Source organism: Lithobates pipiens, unplaced genomic scaffold (assembly GCF_037356315.1).
Source record: "Lithobates pipiens isolate NorthernLeopardFrog02 unplaced genomic scaffold, aLitPip1_a1.2 Scaffold_13, whole genome shotgun sequence".
Taxonomy (NCBI): domain Eukaryota; kingdom Metazoa; phylum Chordata; class Amphibia; order Anura; family Ranidae; genus Lithobates; species Lithobates pipiens.
This window is the reverse complement of record NW_027507718.1, coordinates 21,012,733-21,035,987: the sequence shown is the minus strand read 5'-3', so window position 1 is coordinate 21,035,987 and position 23,255 is coordinate 21,012,733. Positions and strand designations below refer to the sequence as shown.

At 40.9% G+C, this 23,255-nt stretch overlaps 1 protein-coding gene across 2 annotated transcripts in view; it reads left to right on the top strand.

Annotated features, from left to right (window-relative positions):
- Positions 1–23,255, top strand: part of VPS13A (vacuolar protein sorting 13 homolog A) — a 327,166-nt gene that overhangs the window by 173,918 nt on the left and 129,993 nt on the right. For both annotated transcript variants that reach the window (XM_077474893.1, XM_077474892.1), the window contains exons 44-53: positions 1,827–2,088; positions 2,786–2,946; positions 5,033–5,136; positions 6,551–6,830; positions 9,935–10,330; positions 11,379–11,483; positions 12,633–12,779; positions 16,495–16,623; positions 22,509–22,642; positions 22,863–22,992. In XM_077474893.1, the coding sequence (XP_077331019.1) occupies positions 1,827–2,088; positions 2,786–2,946; positions 5,033–5,136; positions 6,551–6,830; positions 9,935–10,330; positions 11,379–11,483; positions 12,633–12,779; positions 16,495–16,623; positions 22,509–22,642; positions 22,863–22,992 (1,848 nt within the window). The remainder of the gene's footprint in view (positions 1–1,826; positions 2,089–2,785; positions 2,947–5,032; positions 5,137–6,550; positions 6,831–9,934; positions 10,331–11,378; positions 11,484–12,632; positions 12,780–16,494; positions 16,624–22,508; positions 22,643–22,862; positions 22,993–23,255) is intronic.

Below are 23,255 nucleotides of genomic sequence, written 5' to 3'. Positions count from 1 at the left end.
TATGTGATGGATCAGAACACAATAGTCTAAGTTGGTGAAATAAAATTTGAACAATATATACATAAAACTATTTTCCAGAAATGAAAAAATAATTGGCATTTGCGTATGTATTCACCCCCTTTGTTATGAAGCTAATAAAAAGCTCTGCTGCAATTGCCTTCAGAAGTCACATAATTTGTAAAATGATGTCCACCTGTGTGCAGTCTAAGTGTCACATGATCTGTCATTACATATACACACCTTTTTGAAAGGCCGGAGAGGCTGCAACACCTAAGCAAGAGGCACCACTAACCAAACATGAAGACCAAGGAACTCTCCAAACAAGCAAGGGACAATGTTGAGAGGTACAAATAAGAGTTAGGTTATAAAAAAAAAAAAAAAAAATCTTTGATGATCTCTAGGACCATCAAATCTGTCATAACCAAATGGAAAGAACATGGCACATCAGCAAACATGCCAAGAGACGGCCACACACCCAAACTCACAGACCGGGCAAGGAGGGCATTAATCAGAGGCAGCACAGAGACTTAAGATAACCCTGGAGGAGCTGCAGAGTTCTATAGCAAAGACTGAAGTATCTGTACATAGTTCGACAATAAGCCATACGCTCTATAGAGTTGGGCTTTATGGCAGAGTGACCAGAAGAAAGCCATTACTTTCAGCAAAAAACAAAATGGCACATTCTGAGTTTGCAAAAAGGCATGTGGGAAGGTGCTCTGGTCTGATGAGACTAAAATTTAACTTTTTTGCTATCAATGAAAACGATCTGTCTGGCGCAAACCCAACACATCACATCACATCACTCATAGAACACCATTGATGTTTTTCAGCTGCCAGGACTGGGAAACTGGTCAGAGTTGAGGGAAAGATGAAAGGTGCTAAATACAGGGATATTCTTGAGCAAAACCTGTACCACTCTGTGTGCGATTTGAGGCTGGGATGGAGTTTCACCTTCCAGCAGGACAATGACCCCAAACACATTGCTAAAGCAACCCTTGAGTGGCTTAAGGGGAAACATGTAAATGTGTTGGAATGGCCTAGTCAAAGCACAGACCTCAATCCAATAGAAAATCTGTGGTCAGAATTAAAGATTGCTGTTCACGAGCACAAACCATCCAACTAGAAGGAGCTGGAGTAGTTTTGCAAGGAGGAATAGGAAAAAATCCCAGTGGTAGGATGTGGAAAGCTCATAGACTTATCCAAAGTGACTTGGAGCTGTGATAGCTGCAAAAGGTGGCTCTACAAAGTATTGACTTTAGGTGCAAAATCTTCAAAGTTATGGGTATGTTCTGTAAATTAAATGATGCAAATCCTCAAACAATCTATGTTAATTCCAGGTTGTGAGGCAACAAAACAAGAAAATGCCAAGGGGGTGAATACTTTTGCACTGAGGAAGATGGTCCAAAGAAATGCATTTCTGTGAGAGTGGCCAATCAGAATCCTGCTGACTAGATATTTAGGTAGCAAAGTGTATATCAGAGCAATTTTCAGGACTGAAGGCAGAATATGTATCTGAGAAAGTGAAAGTGGCACTTGGCTTTATTACAGAAAATTGATACATTTTAATGCAAGACTATTTTCCTTGTTTTTTTCCCACATTTACTGCAACTGAACTGGTGCAGGTCATCAAAAGTAACCAGTAATTATTATTGAGTGAGAGGTACAAAACATTGGTACAACATAACATTGGTATAGAATTTTTATCTGTTAATATGTACTGTAAGAGGATTCTGTGACAATACCTTTGTATTCAGAGGGATGTGTAAATGTAATTATATGAAGTAGAAGTTTAGTAAGTGATGTTCTTATTATTTTATGCTGCATAGGCATTTGCTGAAGCTGCCAGCAAATCATCTGATGTCTTAAAGAAAGACCAGGCTCCCTTTGTAGTCAGAAATTCCCTGGGTCTTCCAGTTCGTGTTACCCCCAGTGATTCATTCACTCCTTTGAATGTTGACCGTGGATTAAAGATGCTAGAATTGGAAAATGAGGAGTGTCTTAATTTGGATTATGTCCGTACAAAGAGCCAGACTGTTCAGTTCTCTGCCATGACAAGCCTCAGCAGCAAACATTTCTTCATCCAACTCGGTAAGCTATATCCAGCAGATATTGAAATACTGGCAAGGTATGTGTATCTAATGAATTGCCATAGCATCAAATTAATTTGCATAGGACTGAAACCTTATAAATAAATAGACTGGAATTTACTAAGACTGGAACAGACAGAATGTGGAGCAGTTTGCATGACTAGCATCCGTTGGCAAAACTTATTTTTCATTTTTGGTAGAGTAAGGGAGGATTATAACCCCTGTCAGGTTTCTTTTTTTTTTTTTTTTTTTTTGCCATACCAGTGGGGCATTAACCAAATAGGAAGTGAAAGGAAATCCCTCCAAAGTGAGGAAATACCTGGTTGTTACCAGAGCTAGTGTCCCGATTGGAAGATTTCCCCCTCAATTCCTGTCCTGGGGATAACCTAAAATGTGTGATTTTCTTTTACTTTCACTTTTGGTGAGGATAACCGTAAACAGGTCAAATAGAGAATGTGAGTCTCCTTAATTGGGGGCACAGACAGCAAAAAAAAATTAAAAAAAATGATAGTTGTACTAATCCCTCTTCACTTTATCCAAAACTAAAAAGGTTTCCCCTTTAGTTATACTTTAACTGATGAAGCTGAGGCTAGAGGGTTACTATGCACAGCTACTCCAGATTCTGTCTGCTCCAGTTGCAGTAAATTCCCCCATAGTGTCTCTAATATGTGCAATAAAGTATTTGTCTTTTGTGCTAGTTCCTCAAAATCATTCTTCTACTGAGAAAATTCCCTTAACTAAAGTGGGTCGAAGTCTTTACAGTGTGAGACATTCGGATTCTGGTGTGGAGCGATATATTGTTTGCCAGATTGATACTGTGGAAGGTGCCAAATGCATAACAATAAGGTCCCCATTGCAGGTGTGTATTGTGCACTTATTGTAATAATTACAAAAATACTAAAACATAGATTGATTTTTCATTATCTTAAAAAGTAAAAATGATGTATAACTTTGTTACAGGAAATCAAATATCTGTGTCGCGCTCCTCTTCTCTAAATGTACAGTTAATAACTAATGTGATCACCATAAATAACTCTCAGTGCCGGTTCACACGGGGACGGCTTCAAAGTCGGCCGACTCTGAAGCTGCTCCATACAGCACAACTTCAGCACGGCTTGAAAAACGACTTCTGTATAGAAGTCGATGCAAGCCGCTCTGAAGTCGCCCCAAAGTAGTACAGGAACCTTTTTCTAAGTTGGAGCGATTTGAGTCGCTCCTTTCGAATGGTTACCTTGTATAGAATGGAGCGCAACTTGTCAGGTGGCTAAGTTGCTTGATAGGTCACCCCTGTGTGAACCCGGGTCTAAAACATTGATTTTTCTATTTATTTTATTTAACTTTGTTAGGGTTTTGTTTTGTAAAAAAAAGTTTCTCTAATTAAAGCAGCATTACCCTAATTTGTTTGCTGCAACTCGTTTTGATGCAGGGACTCCATGAATATGGTTAACTGCTCCAGAACTAGTATGCAGAGTCAGGAAGTTGTTGTTTCCACCAGTCAATGATTTTATTTACTGTATGACAGGGCTTTTTTAAAGTAGTTGTAAAAGCTAAAATATTTTTTTGAAATAACAAACATGTTATACTAACCTGCTCTGTGCAATGGTATTGCACAGTGTGGCCCCAAACCTCCTCTTTTGGGGTCCCCTGCTAGCGCAATTGGCTCTTCCTCTTCTCCTTGCACCACCATAGGAAACCGCTTCCTTTGGAGGCGCATATGCAGGCTCAGTCCTGAGTCGGGCTGTGTGCATCCATATACACAGGCAGCACGACTCAGCCCCACTCTCTTTTTACAGGATTTGATTGACAGCAACGTGAGCCAATAGCTCCTGCTGCTGCCTCTCTGTCCTGTAAAAGTGGGGAGATAGGAAAGAGCCACTGAGGACAGGCACAGCGCTAGATCGAGTGAGATCTCAGGTAAGTATTTTAGGGGGTGGGGGAGACTACAAATACTTGGGTATTTTTTAGACTAAAGCAGGGAATACAATAGCAACCACTTTAAGAATCGGAAAAATCGTTTTGAAGGTATTTTTTTAGTATGTGAATGTTCACATCCCAGAAATGTCCTCTTAAAGTAGCTGTAAACTGCGGCTGGTAGAAATAATAAAAAAACCTGTAAGGCAATTGTATAATATGCTAGTACATTATGGAATACTTTCCTTAGAACGAAACCCTCCCTTAGCATGCTGTCACCACTGAGGGCTGACACCTACCCCCCCCCGGTCTTTGTTCTGGGTTTTCACGCTCTGGCTGTGTGACTGGCCGGAGCCCTGATGACGTCACTCCCGCGAATGCGCATGGGAGCCCTTGGTTCCGGCACTAAGCTCTGAAATTCCGGCAAGGTGCCGGACCTTCAGAGCGCATGCATGGGCGATATCACTGGCTGCATGGTGGCTTAATATCTCCTAAACTGCACACGTTTAGGCGATATTCATTTTACCCACTAGTAAGCCTTTATTATAGCCTTATTAAGTGGGGGGGGGCTCTGTATTTATAAGGTCCCATTTGTATCTGAGTGCTTTGTAACTCAAAGCTGAAAAATGCTCAACATCCAAAATTTCATGATTTTTAATTGTGCCTGTTCCCACCTAAATGTATTGTTTCTTTGTAGTTAAAAAAAAAAAAAAAAATACATGAGTTTCAAGCTTGAAGCGTTTTTGGCCCCAATAGACTTCAGTGGAAGTGTCTGAAAAATTAGCAAAGATGCACAATATCGCACAATGTTGCACGTTTCTTTTCCCTTGTAACTTTTCATTGTTTAAAGATTGATAAAGCAAAAAACATCAGAATCCTGTACACATACTTACAAAAGCTTCCAAAGTTCATGTGTGAATGCAGCCCAAATTTAATGGTTGTCAATTTGGGTTTCAGAAGTACATATGTGTCTTTCCCAGCATTGCAATCTTGAACTATTCAATCTAATTATATTTTTGTCTTTGACTTTGTAGATTAGAAATCATTTTTCTATTGCATTTCAAGTTTATCATGAAGATACATGTCTTGGGATTGCTGAACCAGAAGCTGATTTTAACATCCCTTTGTCATCTTATAGGTAACCCTAAATAAGACTTTTTACATTTGTGTTTAACTGTTTATTCATTTGAATAATGCTTTGCTGTTGCTTGGTACCTTTTAGATTTTTGTGACCATGTCTTTACTAGGCACTGTGTAAAGTAGCGATTCATCAGAAGAGACTTTTGGACAAACCTCAGAACAATTACCTCGGTCTGGCTGTTTACATTGTCATAAATGGGCATATGGGATATGAGAAACTCACAAGTCTGCTCCCCATTTTCTGTTCACTTTTGTCACATATTTGTGTGGCCAAATGGAACATCGCAACAAAGCACATAACACATCTGATTCTTTTCATGTTTTCATCTGAGTGTCTTAGGCTTGGTTCGCACTAATGCGATGCGGGAACCCTGTGAATACTCTGTGGGCTCCTGCATCGCATGTGACTTGCAAGGCAGTTCACACTGTCGTATGTGAACTGCTGGGAGTGTCAATAGAAAGTTAATGACACCCCCAAATCAGTTTGCATATTGCAGTGCGAACTGTCAGTTCAGATATGAATTGGATCGCATGGATGTGATCACCCATGCAATCCGATTTTGGTGCTGACAAAAAAACTGGTCCTGTGCGAGTTTGGTCCAAATGTGATGCAAATTCAGCCATACTACAGTGCAGTATTCTGCAGTGTGGGGCTTAAGATCTTCAACCCTCTCAACCCCAGAGAGCTGCTGTGTAAAATGTGTGTTGTAGAAGGCTGTAGGGAAGGGAGGGCTGCAGATAAAATGTTTCCATCTTCGCAGGAGGATTTGTTTTATCTCTGTAAATCACTTGCGGCTTGTCACTTTACTGGGTATATGTAAGGTCCCTTTCACATGAAGGATCCAATCGGATCCTTCAGTCAGTTTTTCAGGTGGACTTGGTAGGACGGTCTATTCAACCCTATGGATCAGCAGGTGTAATCTGACTTTTGTCCGTTTACACCTGCCAACCTCGGATCTGATCCCATCCGCTAAACCCCCCCCCCCCCCCAAAAAAAACGGAAGGGGTTCCATTCCCTTCTGTGTAGGTGCATTGGATCAGAGAACAGCAAAGTTAGTTTACTCCCGGCCACAAATGGAGCAGAGCAGGCTTTGTCTGTATCCGTTCTGCAGAAAATTAGTGGACACAGACCTGTCACCCGCCTGCCCTGCTCTAATCAGCAGGTGTCATTTGTTCATGTATATCATTTTATTTGTATTCACTGCTTGAATGATCTGTTTAACTATGTTGAAACACGATTGTAGATACAGTAAATACATACATACATACATTTTAAGGCAAAAAAACATTACTGTCACTTGTAATGATTAGTATGCTTTTGCTGGTTAACTAATTGATGGGAGCTGGTAGAACTTGATTATTCTCAAAACTCTAGGATTTTTTTTTCTCACTTTTCCTTTCTATGCTGGTAGGTCAACGCTGTGTTTAAAGCCAGTATCAGGCGAATATGAAAAATGTGAAGGAATTGACTTTGAAGATTTCTTGAAAAATCAAGGTTCACTACTAGGAACAAAATGCCAATCTCGTAAAAATAACATTGACTCCCTTGTCGTTAACATTGTGCCAGTGATGGATATCCTGATATCCTCAGTGTGTACTGATGAGAAGTGGGATCTGCCGTATGTTGTTCATCTATGGCCCAGTGTTATCCTTCGCAACTTGCTTCCCTACCAAATGACATACTCACTGGAGGTATGTGGCTTTATTTAAATAATACTGATTGCTGTTTAACAGAAATGCAAGCGTTTTACCAGGATGGTGTTATTGCTAAATGTATCCCTCTCATTCATAACATGCTGTGGTTACTTATCTCCCTTAGGCCTCATTCACACTTGCTCAAAATACTGATGCTTATCAAACGTGCCTATCAAATTAAAGCAAGTTGTTTGATTAACTCACATTAAAAACACTCCCAAAATGCCCTGTGTGCATTTGACATGTATTTGACACGTGTTAAAAATGCACAACAAATGCCTATACTTTGTTTTTGACTGTTATGAACAAGGCCTAACTCCAGGGCTCAAGTCCTGCGGGAACTCACGGGAACGGAGTTCCTGTACTTTTTCCACAACAGGAACTCAGTTCCCATTAGCAGCCATGTCCTGCAAGACTTTGAAGTATGCGAGCTGTGTGGCAGGTGCTACACCAGCAGCCACCGACACAGCTCGCAATAGTAAGTGCCGCACACCTGACCATTCAGGCATTGCCAGTAGGGGGCCCCATGACAGCTTCCTCTTCGATCTACCTGTCAATCACAGCTAGCTGACGGGTAGATCAGGTCCCTGCTGCTAAGAGATTGTATTTAGTCAGACCTCTCGTGATGCGCTCCTCCCCGCCGGCCCCTCCTGATTTTCTGTCTCCTTATCCTCCCCCCCTTGTCCTGCATACTTTCTCTGTGTGTCCCGCTGAATCTCCCCCTCCTCTATCTTCAGTGCCATATGATGAGAGAACCCAGAGGAGGAGCACAGCTATTCTGCTCACAGGACATGCAGGGAGAGAGGTGAGCTGAGGGAGGAACATCAGTTTGGGGTGGTAAGCTGAGCAGAATACCTGGCAAAGTTTAATGCCAGGAGGGAAGTTTATGTGGAAATACTGTATGTGAAGGGTTGGAATAGCAGCGAGTGTGTGTTGGAGCCCTGCAGAGTTTGCAGCCCCCCAAGCTAACATACATCTCCTAAGCAGGAACACATCACTATCTCCCCAAGCATTCTGTCCAGATAATGTGCAGTTCATTTATGACCTTTCCGTTTAACCCTGTGTTATCCAAACTCTGTTCAATGAAAAAAGTGTAAACTAACCACATAAACACTCTATATACAAAATAACATTCCCCAATAAAGATCAGAACACGATGTTCACATTTGTATGGAAGCACAATTGAATGAATGCTGATTATTCAGAGAATTACCGTATTTATGTTTATTGAGAATTGTTTTTTTTAATGTACTAACAGTTAAGCTTCATACACACAATACGAAAATTGGATGAAAAATACCACTTTGGAAGCGTTTGTGCATATGAGCGTATCATTTTTTTTTTTGGTGGGGGAGTGGATCTTGGGTGGGAGTTCCCACACTTTTTCCCCCAGGACTTGACCCCTGCCTAACTCGCCACAAACCCTCAGATGCGTGCTGGCGCATTTATAGTGCATTACTATAGACTTGAATGGAAGGAGTTAAGATGCTTCAACTCCTTCCAAACACCACATGAAGCTTTATTTTTGAAGTGCAACAATGTGACAGGGGGAAAGTGCTTCATGTTTTCATAATGTAAACAGCACTCTGTGCTGTCCATATTATCATTTGCAGACTGCTTTACTAGGAGAAGAGCATTAAAAACTTGCCTCACACTCAGGGCCGGTCCTACCATGAGTCCCGCTGGGTCCAGACCTAGGCAGCACTTTGAGAGAGTTGGCAAATTGATGCCCAAGATTTTTCTTCCAGTAGTTGTGTGTCATCCAGGGGCAGACTGGGCCAGAGGGCAAGGTGACCACTGCCCCCCAGGCCGCTCCGCTGCCCTGTAAAAAGGCCATCGTGCTACCCTCAACACGCATACTCATAGTTGCTGGGCTTGAGGGTGCTCGCACACAGTCGAACACCAGCTGTTTAAACACCCGAGCACACGTGAAGAGCTCAGGTGTGTGTTCTGCTGGGGGCGGGGTATCCACAGGAGACAGAGAGCAATGAAAGATCCCTTCCCCACCGGCTCTGCCAGCAGCAGATGTTCGGGCCCAGCTTGCGAGGCTTGCATTTCTATTGGGTGGAACTGGAGGAGGGGATGCAGCCAGCCTCGTGCGCAGCCCGCCATCTTCTTCTCTGGTGCATGCGTAAGGCTAGGCACTGAAGATTGTGGGAGCACTGGGAGAGAGCAACAGAGAGGTAATAAAAGTTAGTTCTGTGTGATGGGACACAAAGGGTGTCCATCATTTTTTCTAGTAGTGGCAGCTGATCTGCTGGATGGCCAAATGTTGCATAACCTGTCATGGTCAAAAATCACTATACAGTCCTAGCTTGCCATTTTACTACCCTGGCCCATCCCTGTGCTACCCTAGCCCGCCCCTATACTTCCCTAGACTTTCTATATACTGCTCTAGCCTGCCCATGTACTACCCTAGCCTGCCCATGTACTACCCTAGCCTGCCCATATACTACCCTAACCTGCCCATATACTACCCTAACCTTTCTATATAGTACCCTAGCCCGCCCCTATACTGCCTTAGCCCACCCCATTACTGCCCTAGCCTGCCCATTGGAATTGAACATAATAGTATGTCCTATAATTTTGCATATAGACAAGGTGCTGTTGCATGTATCTGACTTCCCGATAGTATTAATTATCATGATATAAAATAATGGATGTGGGGACCTTTTCGTGGGAGTGATTTTTTTTTTGGGGGGGGGGGGGGGCAGCATTTCATACTTGGACCCAGGCAACACAATGTCTTGGGCCAGCCCTGCTCACACACCTGCTTTTAATGACAGTGTTAACACAGGCCTAAGACGCATGTTATAGTGCAGTACCCAGTGTGCCCTCTTTGTGGCAGTTGATATACATTGTATCTATATCTTAACTATAAATGCCAAAATGCTAGTGACTAAAAAGTTAATGTAGCCCATAACAGGCATGTTTTTATATTGGAGTGCACTTATTTACTTTCTCACAAACCTCGGTATAAAGTTCTATCCCCAAACCATGGGTAAATATCACGAAGTATCAATAATAATGCATTTTAATATGTTCTCCAACAATTAAGTCTTAAAGTGAACTGCTGTTATAAGGTGTTCTAATATTTTTAGGGTAAAGAAGATGAGCATGTTACAATAGAAGATGGATGTTCAACCCAGATACACAATGCTGTAATAGATCAATCAAAACTAAAGCTACGTTTATTAAATTACCATGACATGAACTGGGAAGCTATGTATGCAATCAAGAGCAAGCAGCAGGATATTCACTTTGCCACATTCCGTTGTGTGTCAGATCTAGACAAGACAGAACTGGACATTGCTGTCCATGTCACTTATACTACTGGTCAAACAATCATTGCAATTCACAGTCCATACTGGATGGTCAACAAGACTGGAAGGATGCTGCAGTACAAGGCTGATGACATACACCGAAAACATCCTGCTGACCACAAGAAGCCCCTTTTGTTCTCATTCAAGCCAAAGAACTTTATCCAAAATAATAAGGTATCATTAGGCTGAAGTTAAAATACTTGAACCACTCTTTATTTTAAAATGTTGTTGTTTGTAGATACTGTGAGATCTTTTAAAGTACTAATGCAAAATGTCAGAAATCCAAAAGCCAAACTGCCGTATATACAGCAAGTAAGGTGAGCTGGATTAGGAATGGAAATTGCAGGACTACAAACACCATGTTTCTGAAGCTAGAGATGTGTAGAATCATGTATGTGTTATAGTATGCTGCAGAATATATTATATAAGAGATTAGTCTAACATAAATAGTAACGGTGACTAGTAAGTTCCTTTGATAAAGATCATCTGTATGCATTTATAATATTAGAGGAAATATTTAGGGATATTGGGCAAATATCAGTTTGTAGTAATACTCATAGCCCATTTTGAAAATGAATCTTCACCGTATCATGATAGACATGCATTCAGTTCAATGTATGCCATATACATAGTTTTATATAGTTAGGTTGAAAAAAGACACATTGACTCCATGTCTCTTATCAGTTTGGTTTCCCTTCTCTGCACTTTCTCCAGTTCCCCGATATGCTTTTTGAGAACTGGTGCCCAAAACTGAACTGTATACTCCAGATGAGGTCTTACTAATGATTTGTACAGGGGCAAAATTATCTCTCTCGCTTTCTCTCATCTGCAAACATTGAAATTCAAATTTTTCCATAGATGCATACAAGCATCAATTTAGTGGCATTGGTAGAACAGGAAATAAGCCATAATGTATGGAATATGTAGTTATGGGCACTCAATCATTTTATATTGTCAAAGGCAGCATATATAGATGCAAAAAGACATAATGATCGCATGCAAATTGAACTGTAGCCATTGAACTTTGGTTAGTTCTATTCACAAAGGTTTTTTGACTCAGCAGATATCGCAATAATAACAAAAAATGAATATTCCATATGTTGACACTACTTTTCATGTATAAACATTTTGGTAGTATTTTGAACATACAAACGACACCCTTGTTGTTTGGTTTGTCACCGCCAGTTGTTGGCCCATATTAATTATTGTGGTATTTTTACAGGTGCAGCTCATGATAACAGACAGTGATTTGTCAGACCCTTTCTCCTTGGATACAGTAGGCACTCATGGTGCTGTGAAGTGCAAGAGCAAACACATGGATTACCAAGTAAGTTAAAGGAGATCTATAGTCACAGCATACGCTTTCATTTTATAACATCAGAATTGTAATAGCAATTCAAACGATAGTTGTTTTTAACAAACCCCTATATGCTTACTTGGAAAATATCCTTTTAAGTTGGTATTGCTGCCTGTCTGCATGATTCTCTACATGTTATGCAGCTTCTTCTTTGCTCATTGCTTTAGTTTACTTTTGATTTGTAAGGCTTCATGTACACGGTACGTTTTTTACAACCTCTCCTGAACGATTCAAATTGACAGATAGTAACCCACGTCCGTTTTGCTGCGTTTAGCCACGTTTAAATGCAGTGTTTGCGTTTAGAAGCGCTTATAAAAAAAATGTTTGTTTTTTTTCATTTTTAAAAGGGCAAAAGCGAAAAACACCTATAAACGAAACGCAGCTAAATGCGGGTTACAGCAGTGTCTACTCACAGGGTGTAGTGAATGCGTGTCAGGCCGCGTACACACGGGCGGACTGTTCGCCCAACTTTGTCCGCTGAACAGTGTTTGGGCGGACAGTCCGCTCGTGTGTGGGCTTTCAGCGGACAGTTTCAGCGGACAGTTTGACGAACAAGGTTTTTCGGAATTTCCGAAAAACTGTCCGCTGAAACCTTGTTTCAGCGAACAGTCCGCTCGTGTGTAGGCTTGTTCGTCAAACTAAGTTCCGCGCATGCTCAGAAAGGATTTACACGCCGAAAGTTATAATGCAGTGTATAGGACGTCGTATTTTTCGTCCCGTCGTACGTGCCGTTCACGTCATCGCGCACGGTTTCAGCAAACTGTTCGTCCGTCGTGTGTGGCCATGTCCGTCCATGCTAATTTTGAGCGGACTGTTTGCCGAAACTGTTTGATGGACAAAGTTGGGCGAACAGTCCCCGCGTGTGTACGCGGCCTCAGAGAATTCAAGAAAGTAAATGTATGGGATTTTTCCAAAAGTATGTTTTTAAAATTCAAAATCATTCAGGTTAATAGGAGTAGGCTAGAAATAATTGAAATATAACGTAGAAATTACTATATCATTTTACATTTTGACCATAGATATGCTTTAACTAATTTGATTTGAAAAATACATTGTTTTGTGGTCTGATGCTCTTCAAAATGAGCGTATACTTATTTACTGTTTTCTGCTTTGTTTTAGATTGGTGTGTCTATTTATGCCAGCAGTTTTAATCTCACCAGAATTGTCACATTCACACCATTTTTTATGATCACAAATAGAAGCATTTATAATGTGAGTGTAGCTGAAGAAAATACAGTGAGAATAATTAAAGTTCCTTCTGGACAGGTCAGTACTATACAATGAATTTTCAGAACTGCTGTGAAAAATGATGTGTCTTTCCATTCCTTTTTACTATGGGCATTGCTAAATTTAGGGATTCCCTGGGTGCATAAATGTAAATGTTGTGGGGCTTGTATAATTTTAAAACTGGATAAGAATAATTTTGCCCAGATGTCATCTTCTGCTTTTCCTTTGGTCACTTTTCTGTTTGCGCCTGCTATGGATCTTAATCGTAAAGTATAGGGCACGGGCAACTTGTTCATATACCACCTTCAGATGATTGGACACTGGCAAGCCAGTACTTTGCAATTCATATTTAATCTTCACTTAGAATATTGCCTATTGATAAACAATGAGATAATTCTATGCACAATTGCTAATGAAACATTCAATAATGTATTTATTTCAAGATAAGTTATTTACTTTTTAAGCAGTGGTGAGGCATTTCATTTTACTTTTAGTTATGTCATATTTAAGAAATGATTATGATTTTTTATGTCCAATTGAAGAGTCTATTAGTTCCTGACACAGAACAAAAAAAAAAAAAAGTGGGCTGTTCCTGTGTTGATCCTGCTGTTTCTGTCCTAAACAAACGGCTCACTGTACCCACTGAAGCTGTTCCATCATTTTAAAGATTCTGTTAACAAAAAATGTAAGACTTTTTAAAAGCTCTCTTTACCCTGGCAGGCAGGAGAGTCCTGGGCCTAATGATAGCTTCCTTAGAGGCAGCACCCTTCGTCCAATTCCATAAAAAAAATCTCCAACTAAAAATTCTATGAAACGCAGGCTCTTTTCCTTGATCTACCTATGCTTTTAACTCCCCCCCCCCCCCCCCCTTCCTTGTTTTGATGGATCACAAGTTGAATTCTGACAGTGGAAAAATCCTTCCCCACCTACAAGTCTGACACAAATGTTTGCCAGGCTGGAAAGGAGTCTTCAAATCCTTGACAATTCAAGAAACATGGTCAAGGCAGAAGGCCAAACAGGCTGTTCCTCCAGCATGGGACCCCCCTTCTAAAGGGACACCCATTTCAGGTGTAGTCAGACAATGCTACTATATTACATATGTCAACTATCAAGGGGCACAAGGACTTGGTTACCTTGCAGGAAACTAACTAGATTAGCTCATAGTATATTTTAACATAAATAGTAACCCCAGTCGGGGACAGTCCCAGGAGGGACCTGCTTAAGTGTAGTAGCCCTAATACAGGAGCCCTTGACAATTTAGAGTCCTCGAAAACAGTCCAAAAATACCAACAATAAATCAAAATACAGAATAGAAAAGAAAAAGAAAAAGAAGACAAAGGCATAGTAGACAGCGGAATTCAACACTCCTGGGGAGGATGAGAGCTTACCATGAATATAGGCAAAAAGAGATTAGACGTTCCTGGGTCTTCCTGCATTCTTACATTCACACACCCCTCCAGATCTGTTGGAACATCCTTATCCTCTAAGTACCAATCCTCTGTTGCCCGACTGTATGAACAGAATACCAGGTGGCGGCCTTGCAGAGTTTTACTAGGTGCATGTTCACTCTTCTGTTGATGCAGCTTACAGCTGCAAGCTTCTTGCAGTTTCACTCTGAACCTGTGATTTTTACCCCTGTTGTTTTTGGGCCTGTTGGTACAGTTCATTGTCTAGTTGTTGCCCACCCTTATAGTCATTACTTTGGGGCATAACTTGGTATATGAATAAATCACCGGTGTCATGTACTGTATGATAAACATAAGAGGGAACTTCAAAAACCTGGCACCTATACTGCTTCCTCCACACCCTAAATTTGGGTCAAGAATCTTAATTTGTATTAAATCGAATTGGCCGCAAACAGTCATAACTATCATTTCATAAATCTATTTACATGATTAAAATTAAAATCAAATGCATCATTACTGCTTAAAAAAAATTCAAAGAAATACATTACATCAGCCTTTCTCAAACTTTTTAACACAGGGCAACCCTTGAAATAACTTTATGGTCTTAGGGAACCCCTGCTAAAAATTACTATAGCTACAGCTCCTAATACATTTGTATGGTGGTCAGTGAGAAGAATGCTCCTTACACGTGTGGTCATTGGGATGATATAACCCCTTAAACATAGCTAAAAAGATCATTGGTGTCAGTGAGAACTTATCTGAGAGGCAGAAATCGCTTATTGCTTATGGAACCCCTAGCAACCTCTGGAGGGACCCTGGTTGAGAAACCCTGCATTACATAATGTTCCAAAAGCAATTGTGCATCAAATCTCTTGTTTAAGCAATATTCTATTAACCACTAGAGATCCGCGCTATAGCCAAATGACGGCTACAGCGCGGACCTGCTTTGCTGGGACTAAGTCTATTGACGTCGTCCCATGCACAAGCGGCCTGCGTGCCCTGTGATCAGCGAGTCTGAGACTCGCCTGATCACGGATTGGAGCAAGGGGTCGATCCCGACCCCTTACCACGTGATCAGCTGTCAGCCAATGACAGCTGATCATGCGACAAAACAGAGCCGTAATCGGCTATTTTTCCTCCTCGCGCTAACAGCGCGAGGAGAAAAAAAAAAGCTGATCACGGCCAGCTTATCAGTGCTCACCTGCCCCCTACCAGTGCCACCTAACTAATAATAAAGTGCCTCCCATCATTGCCACCCATCAGTGCCCACAGTGCCACCTATCAGTGCCCACAGTGCCACCTATCAGTGCCCAAAATCTGCCTCAACAACAGTGCTGCACCCCAGTGCCACATATCCGTACCCATCAGTGTCATCTACCAGTGCCCAGCAGTGCCACCTATCAGAGCCACCTCTCAGTGCCACCTCTCAGTGCCATCTATCAGTGCCACCCATCCGTGCCACCCATCAGTGCCGCCTTATCTGTGCCCATCTGTACTGCCTTATCTGTGCCTATTAGTGCCCACCAGTGCAGCCTATCAGTGCCCACCAGTGCCGCCTCATCAGCGCATTTCAATGAAGGAGAAAAATTACCTGATTGCAAAATTTTAGAACAAACTAAGACTTTTTTTATTTTGCATCTTTTTTTGTTTGTTTAGCAAAAAATAAAACTCCCAGCTGTAATTAAATACCACCAAAAGAAAGCTCTGTTTGTGGGAAAAAAATGATAAAAATTTCATTTGGGTACAGTGTTGTATGCCCGCGCAATTGTCATTCAAAGTGCATCAGCGCTGAAAGCTGAAAATTGGTCTGGGCAGGAGGGGGGTTTAAGTGCCCAGTAAGCAAGTGGTTAAGTGAAAATGAAATATGAATAGCAAAGTATTGGTCTACAACAAAAACCTGTAATCAGTTATTAATACCAGATTCTCCAATTCAGTAAAAGATCTACATAACATTCTGTAATAGTAAAAATATAGTTATTCATGAGAGGTTATACAAATGGATGTTGAAGATACAAAAAAAACCTCTCAACTAAAGTTTAGCAAAAACATGTATTTCTCATGGTCCGGATGATAAGTTACCACAATGAGGACCTAGGGCACCCAGTAGAACACCTGAGGTACATGCATTGGGTGCCAAGCCCTAGTAACGCCCCATCTTTTATACATTTTTTTTTTTAAATCGCAGGATGTAATACATACTTTCCTTAATAGTGCTTGACCTTTCTATGCTTGTTGAGACTACAACAGTTCCTCTTAACGATCTATAAATTATTTTATAAAACAACCATGAATGAACTGAGCTAAGTATAAGTATAAGATGGAAGGAAATAATTTTTGTCTTGTTTCAGTGTGTACCACTTTGGCCTGATTGTATGAAAAATAAACTGACTGTTGAGGTTGAAGGCTCTCAGACTCCACCAAAGAGAATAAACTTTGACAAACAGGACAATTGCACTCTGCTTCATCTTGATGATAAGGTAACTCCTTGTGCTCAGCTATGTCAGTTTAACATGACTAAAGCTTCTTACACACGGTTCGATTGTTGGCAGGGAATTGTCTGTTGACAGACTGTTGTCCTAAAATCTTACTGTTGGTACGCTCCTTTTGACAAATGTCCAATTTTCAGCCAATATATGTTGGATGGCAGGCTAGTAAATTTTTGGTGGACAACGGTTTGATGTCAGATTTTCGTATGATCAGTACACAAATCCGTCACACAAAAGTACAAACACACATGCTCTGTATCAATGCTCACCAAACAGAAAATTAGTAGAAGGGGCCCAAATGGTGCCACTCAAGAGCTGAAATTCCTCGTAGTGCATCACTAGGTTCGTGTTTGTGGCACGAAAATAAGATCCTGGTACACGCCCATTTGACAAAAATCAGTCGCTCGTTTGGCCAACAATTGTACTGTGTGTACGAGGCTTTAGTTCTGTTAAGGCTATGTTTCATTTTTCAAAGCCTGAACGTCGTCCATATAATATGAAATATTTTCAGTTTGTTCATATATTCTATTACCAATTCTTTAAAATTTGCCACAATGTTAAATACTCCCAAACCATAAATTTTTTTTAAAGCACAGGACCTGTAATAATAAAAAGATGTTCCTACTTAATTTGTACATTCCTCACTAATGTTTATCAAAACAATATTTTCTCTAAAATACTCTAAAGTTATCATTATTCCGATAACCACACGTACACTCTATATTAGATGGAAAATTTATTGAGTTTTTGGTTTTGGGATTTTAAGTAATTGACAGACACCCTGGTTGGTGGTACACAGGTCTTGATACTGTTACCTACTTTATAGGTGAGATACAGTTGGCTAAGCTACCCTGTTTTACCATGAAGTAGTACTCCTTGTGTCTTTATCCACCCCTGCACGGATAGAAGGCCGGAACTGTAACATTGTTTGTTGCTTGTTTTATATGTACATTCGTACGTTTTGTTTTGCACTAAAAAATTAAAAATAAAAAAAAAATACAAAGATTATCGTTAGTCCACTAAATCTAAAAGATAAATATGTATTGGGGTAAAGCGGAACTATACTCATGGGAGTTCATTTATCAGGGTAGATGCTGATGCATTGTGAGAATAGACAGGTAAAAGTACTTTAATGCAGAAGAGACATAGTATGGCTCATCTGTAAAAAGCTTTCCTGTTAAATTTTTTTCTCAAGCACTTAAGGACCGCCGCATGTAATTATACGTCGGCAGAATGGCATGTAGGGGCACAATCACGTACCCGTACGTGCCTGCCTTCCAGCAGGTGGGGGGGTCCGATTGGACCCCCTCCCACTGGCTGCAGCGATCCGTTTCGCTTCAGGAGCGATCCGGGATGAGGGGATGGCTGTTGGTTTCTGGCCATCCCCTCTCGATCGCTCCTGGCGAATGAGAAGCTTCCCCTGCCTGTGTAGTGTAAACACAGGCAGGAGGAAGTGATGCCACTCTCCTCGGGCGGTCTTTTTGACTGGACTGCGAGGAGAGAAGACATAGTAAGTGCACCAACACTACACTGACATGTAGGTACACATAGGCACACAAATCGCCGCCCCCCCCCCCCCCCCTCCCAGTCACAGTGTCACTGATTGCAGTGATCATTTATTTACTGATCACTGCATTAAGTGTCAGTTGTAACTGTAAAAACTGTCAGGGCAGTTAGTGTTAGGTCCAGGGTAGCCCCCTACCCCCCCAATAAAGGTTTAACCCCTTGATTGCCCCAGAGTTAACCCTTTCACCCCCTTTTGCCAGTGTCACTAAGCAATCGTTTTTCTGATCGCTGCATTAGTGTCACTGGTGCCGCTAGGTAGCTAGTTATTTTTTAGCTTCACTGCCAGGTTTTTATAGTGTTAGGTACCCCCATATACTACCTAATAAAGATTTTAACCCCCTGATTGCCCCTAGAGTTAACCCTTTCACCAGTGATCACCGTATAAGTGTTACGGGTGACAGTGGTTAGTTTGCTTTTTATAGCATCAGGGCACCCACCATTTATTACCCAATAAAGGTTTAACCCCCTGATCACCCGGCGGGTGATATCAATTAGGTTTTGGGGTCAGATAGGGTCTGCGTTGCCCCAGACAGCGCTAAGTTAGTGCCAGTACCGCTAACACCCACGCGCAAAGCATACACCTCCCGTAGTGGTATGGTATCTGAACAGATCAATATCTGATCTGATCAGATCTATACTAGCGTCCCCAGCAGTTTAGACTTCCAAAAAAACGCATTGTTGGCGGGATCAGCCCAGATACCTGCTAGCACCTGCGTTTTGCCCCCCTGCCCAAGTGCAGTATTGATCGATCACTGTCACTTACAAAACACTTAACACATAACTGCAGCGTTTGCAGAGTCAGGCCTGATCCCTGCGATCGCTAACAGTTTTTTTTGGTAGCGTTTTATATTTAAATCCTGAAGGCAGTGCTTGGTTTTCGGGGTCCCGTACGCGGCTAGGCTCCCAAAAAATCCCCCACATGTGGTATCCCCGTACTCAGGAGAAGTAGCAGAATTTATTTTGGGGTGTAATTTCACTTATGCCCATAGCATGTGTGAGCAATATATAATTTAGTGACAACTTTGTGCAAAAAAAAAAAGTTTGTAATATTCCCGCAACTTGTGGCAAAATATAAAATATTCCATGGACTCAACATGCCTCTCAGTAAATAGCTTGGGGTGTCTACTTTCCAAAATGGGGTCATTTGGGGGGTTTTGTGCTATTTTGGCATTTTATAGCCTTCGAAACTGTGATAGGTAGTGAGGAGTGAAATCAAAAATTTGCACCCTTAGAAATCCTGAAGGCAGTGATTGGTTTTCGGGGTGTCGTACGCGGCTAGACTCCCAAAAAGTCCCACACATGTGGTATCCCCGTACTCAGGAGAAGCAGCAGAATATATTTTGGGGTGCAATTGCACATATAACTATGGCATGTGTGAGCAATATATCATTTAGTGACAACTTTTTGTAAACTTTTTTTTTTTTTTGTCATTATTCAATCACTTGGGACAAAAAAAAAATATTCAATGGGTTAAACATGCCCCTCAGCAATTTCCTTGGGGTGTCTACTTTCCAAAATGGGGTCATTTGGGGGGGATTTGTATTGCCCTGCCATTTTCGCACCTCAAGAAATGAGATAGGCAGTCATAAATTAAAAGCTGTGTAAATTCCAGAAAATGTACTCTAGTTTGTAGACGCTATAACTTTTGCGCAAACCAATAAATATACGCTTATTGACATTTTTTTTACTAAAGACGTGGCTGAATACATTTTGGCCTAAATGTATGACTAAAATTTAGTTTATTCGATTTTTCTTTTAACAAAAATTAGAAAATAGATTTTCAGTCTTTTTCCTTTTATATCGTAAAAAAATAAAAATCGCAGAGACAATCAAATACCATCAAAAGAAAGCTCTGTGGCAAGAAAAGGACGCAAATTTAGTTTGGGTACAACATTGCATGACCGCGCAATTACCAGTTAAAGCAGTGCAGTGCGAAATTGTAAAAAGACCTCTGGTCCTTAGGCTGACAATTGGTCCAGGGCTTAAGTGGTTAAAGTTCCACTTTTATAAATATTTGTCAATTTGACATTTCCCCTTTTTTGCAAATCTGTGAAAAACGAAGGTCCTCATAATTAATTTAACTTATGCAAAAAATTTAGAGGTTGGCTAACGCTGACTCCTGAGTGCACCCCTATAGATTTTATTGAGGCATGGTGTGTTTTACATTGCAAAAAGTTAGAGAAAAAAAAATTAAGCATATGCACACCAACACATGCGTTCCATAACGCTCTCCCATTTATGTGATCGGGCCCTTAATGTGCTGGTAATGTGCTTTACCACAAAGTGTATAGTGCTCGTTAGTATGTTATGTGTGTGTGTGTCTGCCTGTGGGGGGTTGTTCAATCCTGATTGATTTATCAATTTTTTTTATTAGTTTTATAATTATATTTTGTGTTACTGTCATCGGGGTGGAGGGATCTGATGTTTCACTTTTGAAATAGAGAAAGCGATTGAGGACAGATTCCTCTGCCCAATGCTCATTGAACTTGGAAATACTCTTTACCGTGAACACATGTTGAAGAGATTGTAAACATGTAATTTTTGTTATCAATCTTTTCAGTTATTCATTATTTTTCAGTATTTGTGTGTTCATTCAAGAAACTGAAAAATTTGTAAACATGAGACATGTTTAATAATCTTCCCACTTGCCATCATGAAGAAATCTGATCTTCCCCTCTTGTGTGCCCTCACTCGACCACCCTGCAGACTCTGCTTGTAGAGACCGGGGGAGAGCAGCAGGGATCAGGCGGCACACAGGAGACAACGGGTTGTGGAAGAGATCAGATTTCGGGCACAGAGCGAGAAGGGTCTAGTGATAGGAAGGGCACTCTGCAGGGCAGTGGTGTTTGGGGTCACATTATTATTATTTTAATTTCTTTATATATAAAGAGCTGCAGTCAATAGCTGCTAATCACAGCTGTTTATGAGTCAGCAGAGTCTGAGACACTTCTACTATAAGTTCACTAAAGTGACCATGAACCTATAGTCTAAGGCTGAGTTCACACTTATGTGAATTGGATGCGATTTTTCCCACATCCAATTCACATGACAGGAGACTGTGACTGTCTCTCAATGAAGCCGGTTCACACAGCTCCGGGGCAGGAGGGGTCTGAATTGAAAAAGGGTCCTGTGTGTCTTTGGCACCGTTTCAGGTGTTAATTCAGGCCTAAATTCAGACCTGATTCGCACCTGAATCTGTATACAGGGACAAGCCCCCTGCTGGGACCTGTGGCCACATCAGGAGAAGAGATTATTAAGGGGGATATGATCAACATTTACAAATACATAAGGGGTCCATATAGTTAACTTTGTATTAGGTTTTTCACCTTAAGGTCGTCACAGAGGACAAGGGGGTACTCTTTAATCTAGGGGAAAAGAGATTTCATCTCCAAATACGGAAGGATTTTTAATACAGTAAGAGCTGTGAAAATGTATAATAGACTCCCTACAGAGGTGGTTCTGGCCAGCTCAGTAGATTGCTTTAAGAAAGGTCTGTATTCTTTTCTAAATATACATAATATAACTGGGTACTAACATTTATAGGTAAAGTTGAACGAGGGAAAATCTGATCTGGAAGGAATTTTTTCCCCTGCTGTAGCCAATGTGATCATGCTTTGCTGGGGTTTTTCGCCTTCCTCTGGATCAACTGTCTGTATAGGATTGTGTATATGGGATTGTATGATTTTTAAAAAACTTGAACTTGATGGACTTGTGTCTTTTTTCAACCTGACTAACTACGCAACTATCAGTGTCAACCCAGTTCTGTTTCACTATTAGGCCCCTTTCACACGGGATGGATCAGTAATGATCCGCCCCGTGATGATCCGCTTGCTCAGCGGAGAGTGCTCTGTTGTCCCCGCTGAGCCGGCGGATAACAGGGCGGTCCCAGCACACTGTACAGGGACCGCCCTGTCAGCTCTCCGCTCTCCTCTATGGGGGATCGGATGAGCACGGACCGTCTGTCTGTGTTCATCCGATCCTCTCTGCAGACGGATAGAAAAATAGGATTTTCCTCCGTCTGTTCATGTTCATCCGCAGACACCCGCTATCCCATAGGAATGCATATATGTCCGTATTTCATCCACAAACTGTGTCTGCATGTGTGAAAGGGGCCTAACTAACTCTTACATCTTTGACAGTGAAAAGGGGGGGTACATTACTCTAAATAGTCATAGTCATCAATTTTTAAGGTATGAAAGGTATAAAAAAAATAACAAATTGGCATAATGAAGAGAGTGCATAGTTTTTCTTTTTTTTTTTTTTTTTTTTTTTTTATAACCTACTAATTGGTATTTTGCCTTTTCTTGCAGCTTGGAGGCATATTAGTGGATGTCACCCCAAGAGACCATTCTACTGTTATCACTTTTTCAGACTACTTTGTAGGGTCAGCTCCATTTCTTATCATTAATGATACAAAGGAACAAATCATTGAATTTTACCAAAGGTATTGCAGTCATTATTCACTTTTTTTCTGCTGTGAGTTTAGTGTTAAGTTTTAAAAAGATTGTGTCACAAATGGAACTAGCCCTTAAACTGATGTCTGTCAAAGTACAATTATTTGTTATGCAAATGTTCATTTAGAAATATATTTTTGCGTGCACCTTATGGTGTTTGTCTTTTTTGTAACACAAATAATTACTGACTATCCTTTGCGTTTTTCCCAGTTCTGTCAACACAGAACCAGACAAATTAGCACCTGGAAAACTCACATTATATGCCTGGGAAGACCCTACCAGTGAGAGAGAATTATCTTGGAAATGTGGAACAAGCACAGGAAAAGTCATTCAAACAGAGGTCATTATACTGTTCTAGTATTGTCATTTAACAATTAACATTGATCATTGACTATTCTTGTGTTTTTTTTTTTTTTTTCTGCTTGGTTTAGAACTCTCTTCACATAATGTGCATTCATACTGTACCACAGCACAGTTTGTGTAAAATAGATGTTTGTTTTCTACTGATGAGAGATACATCTTAGCAGGAAGTGCTTTACTTGCTATTTTATAATATCTTTATTTGTCTGCAGAATAAATATACTGCTATCTTGAAACCTAGCT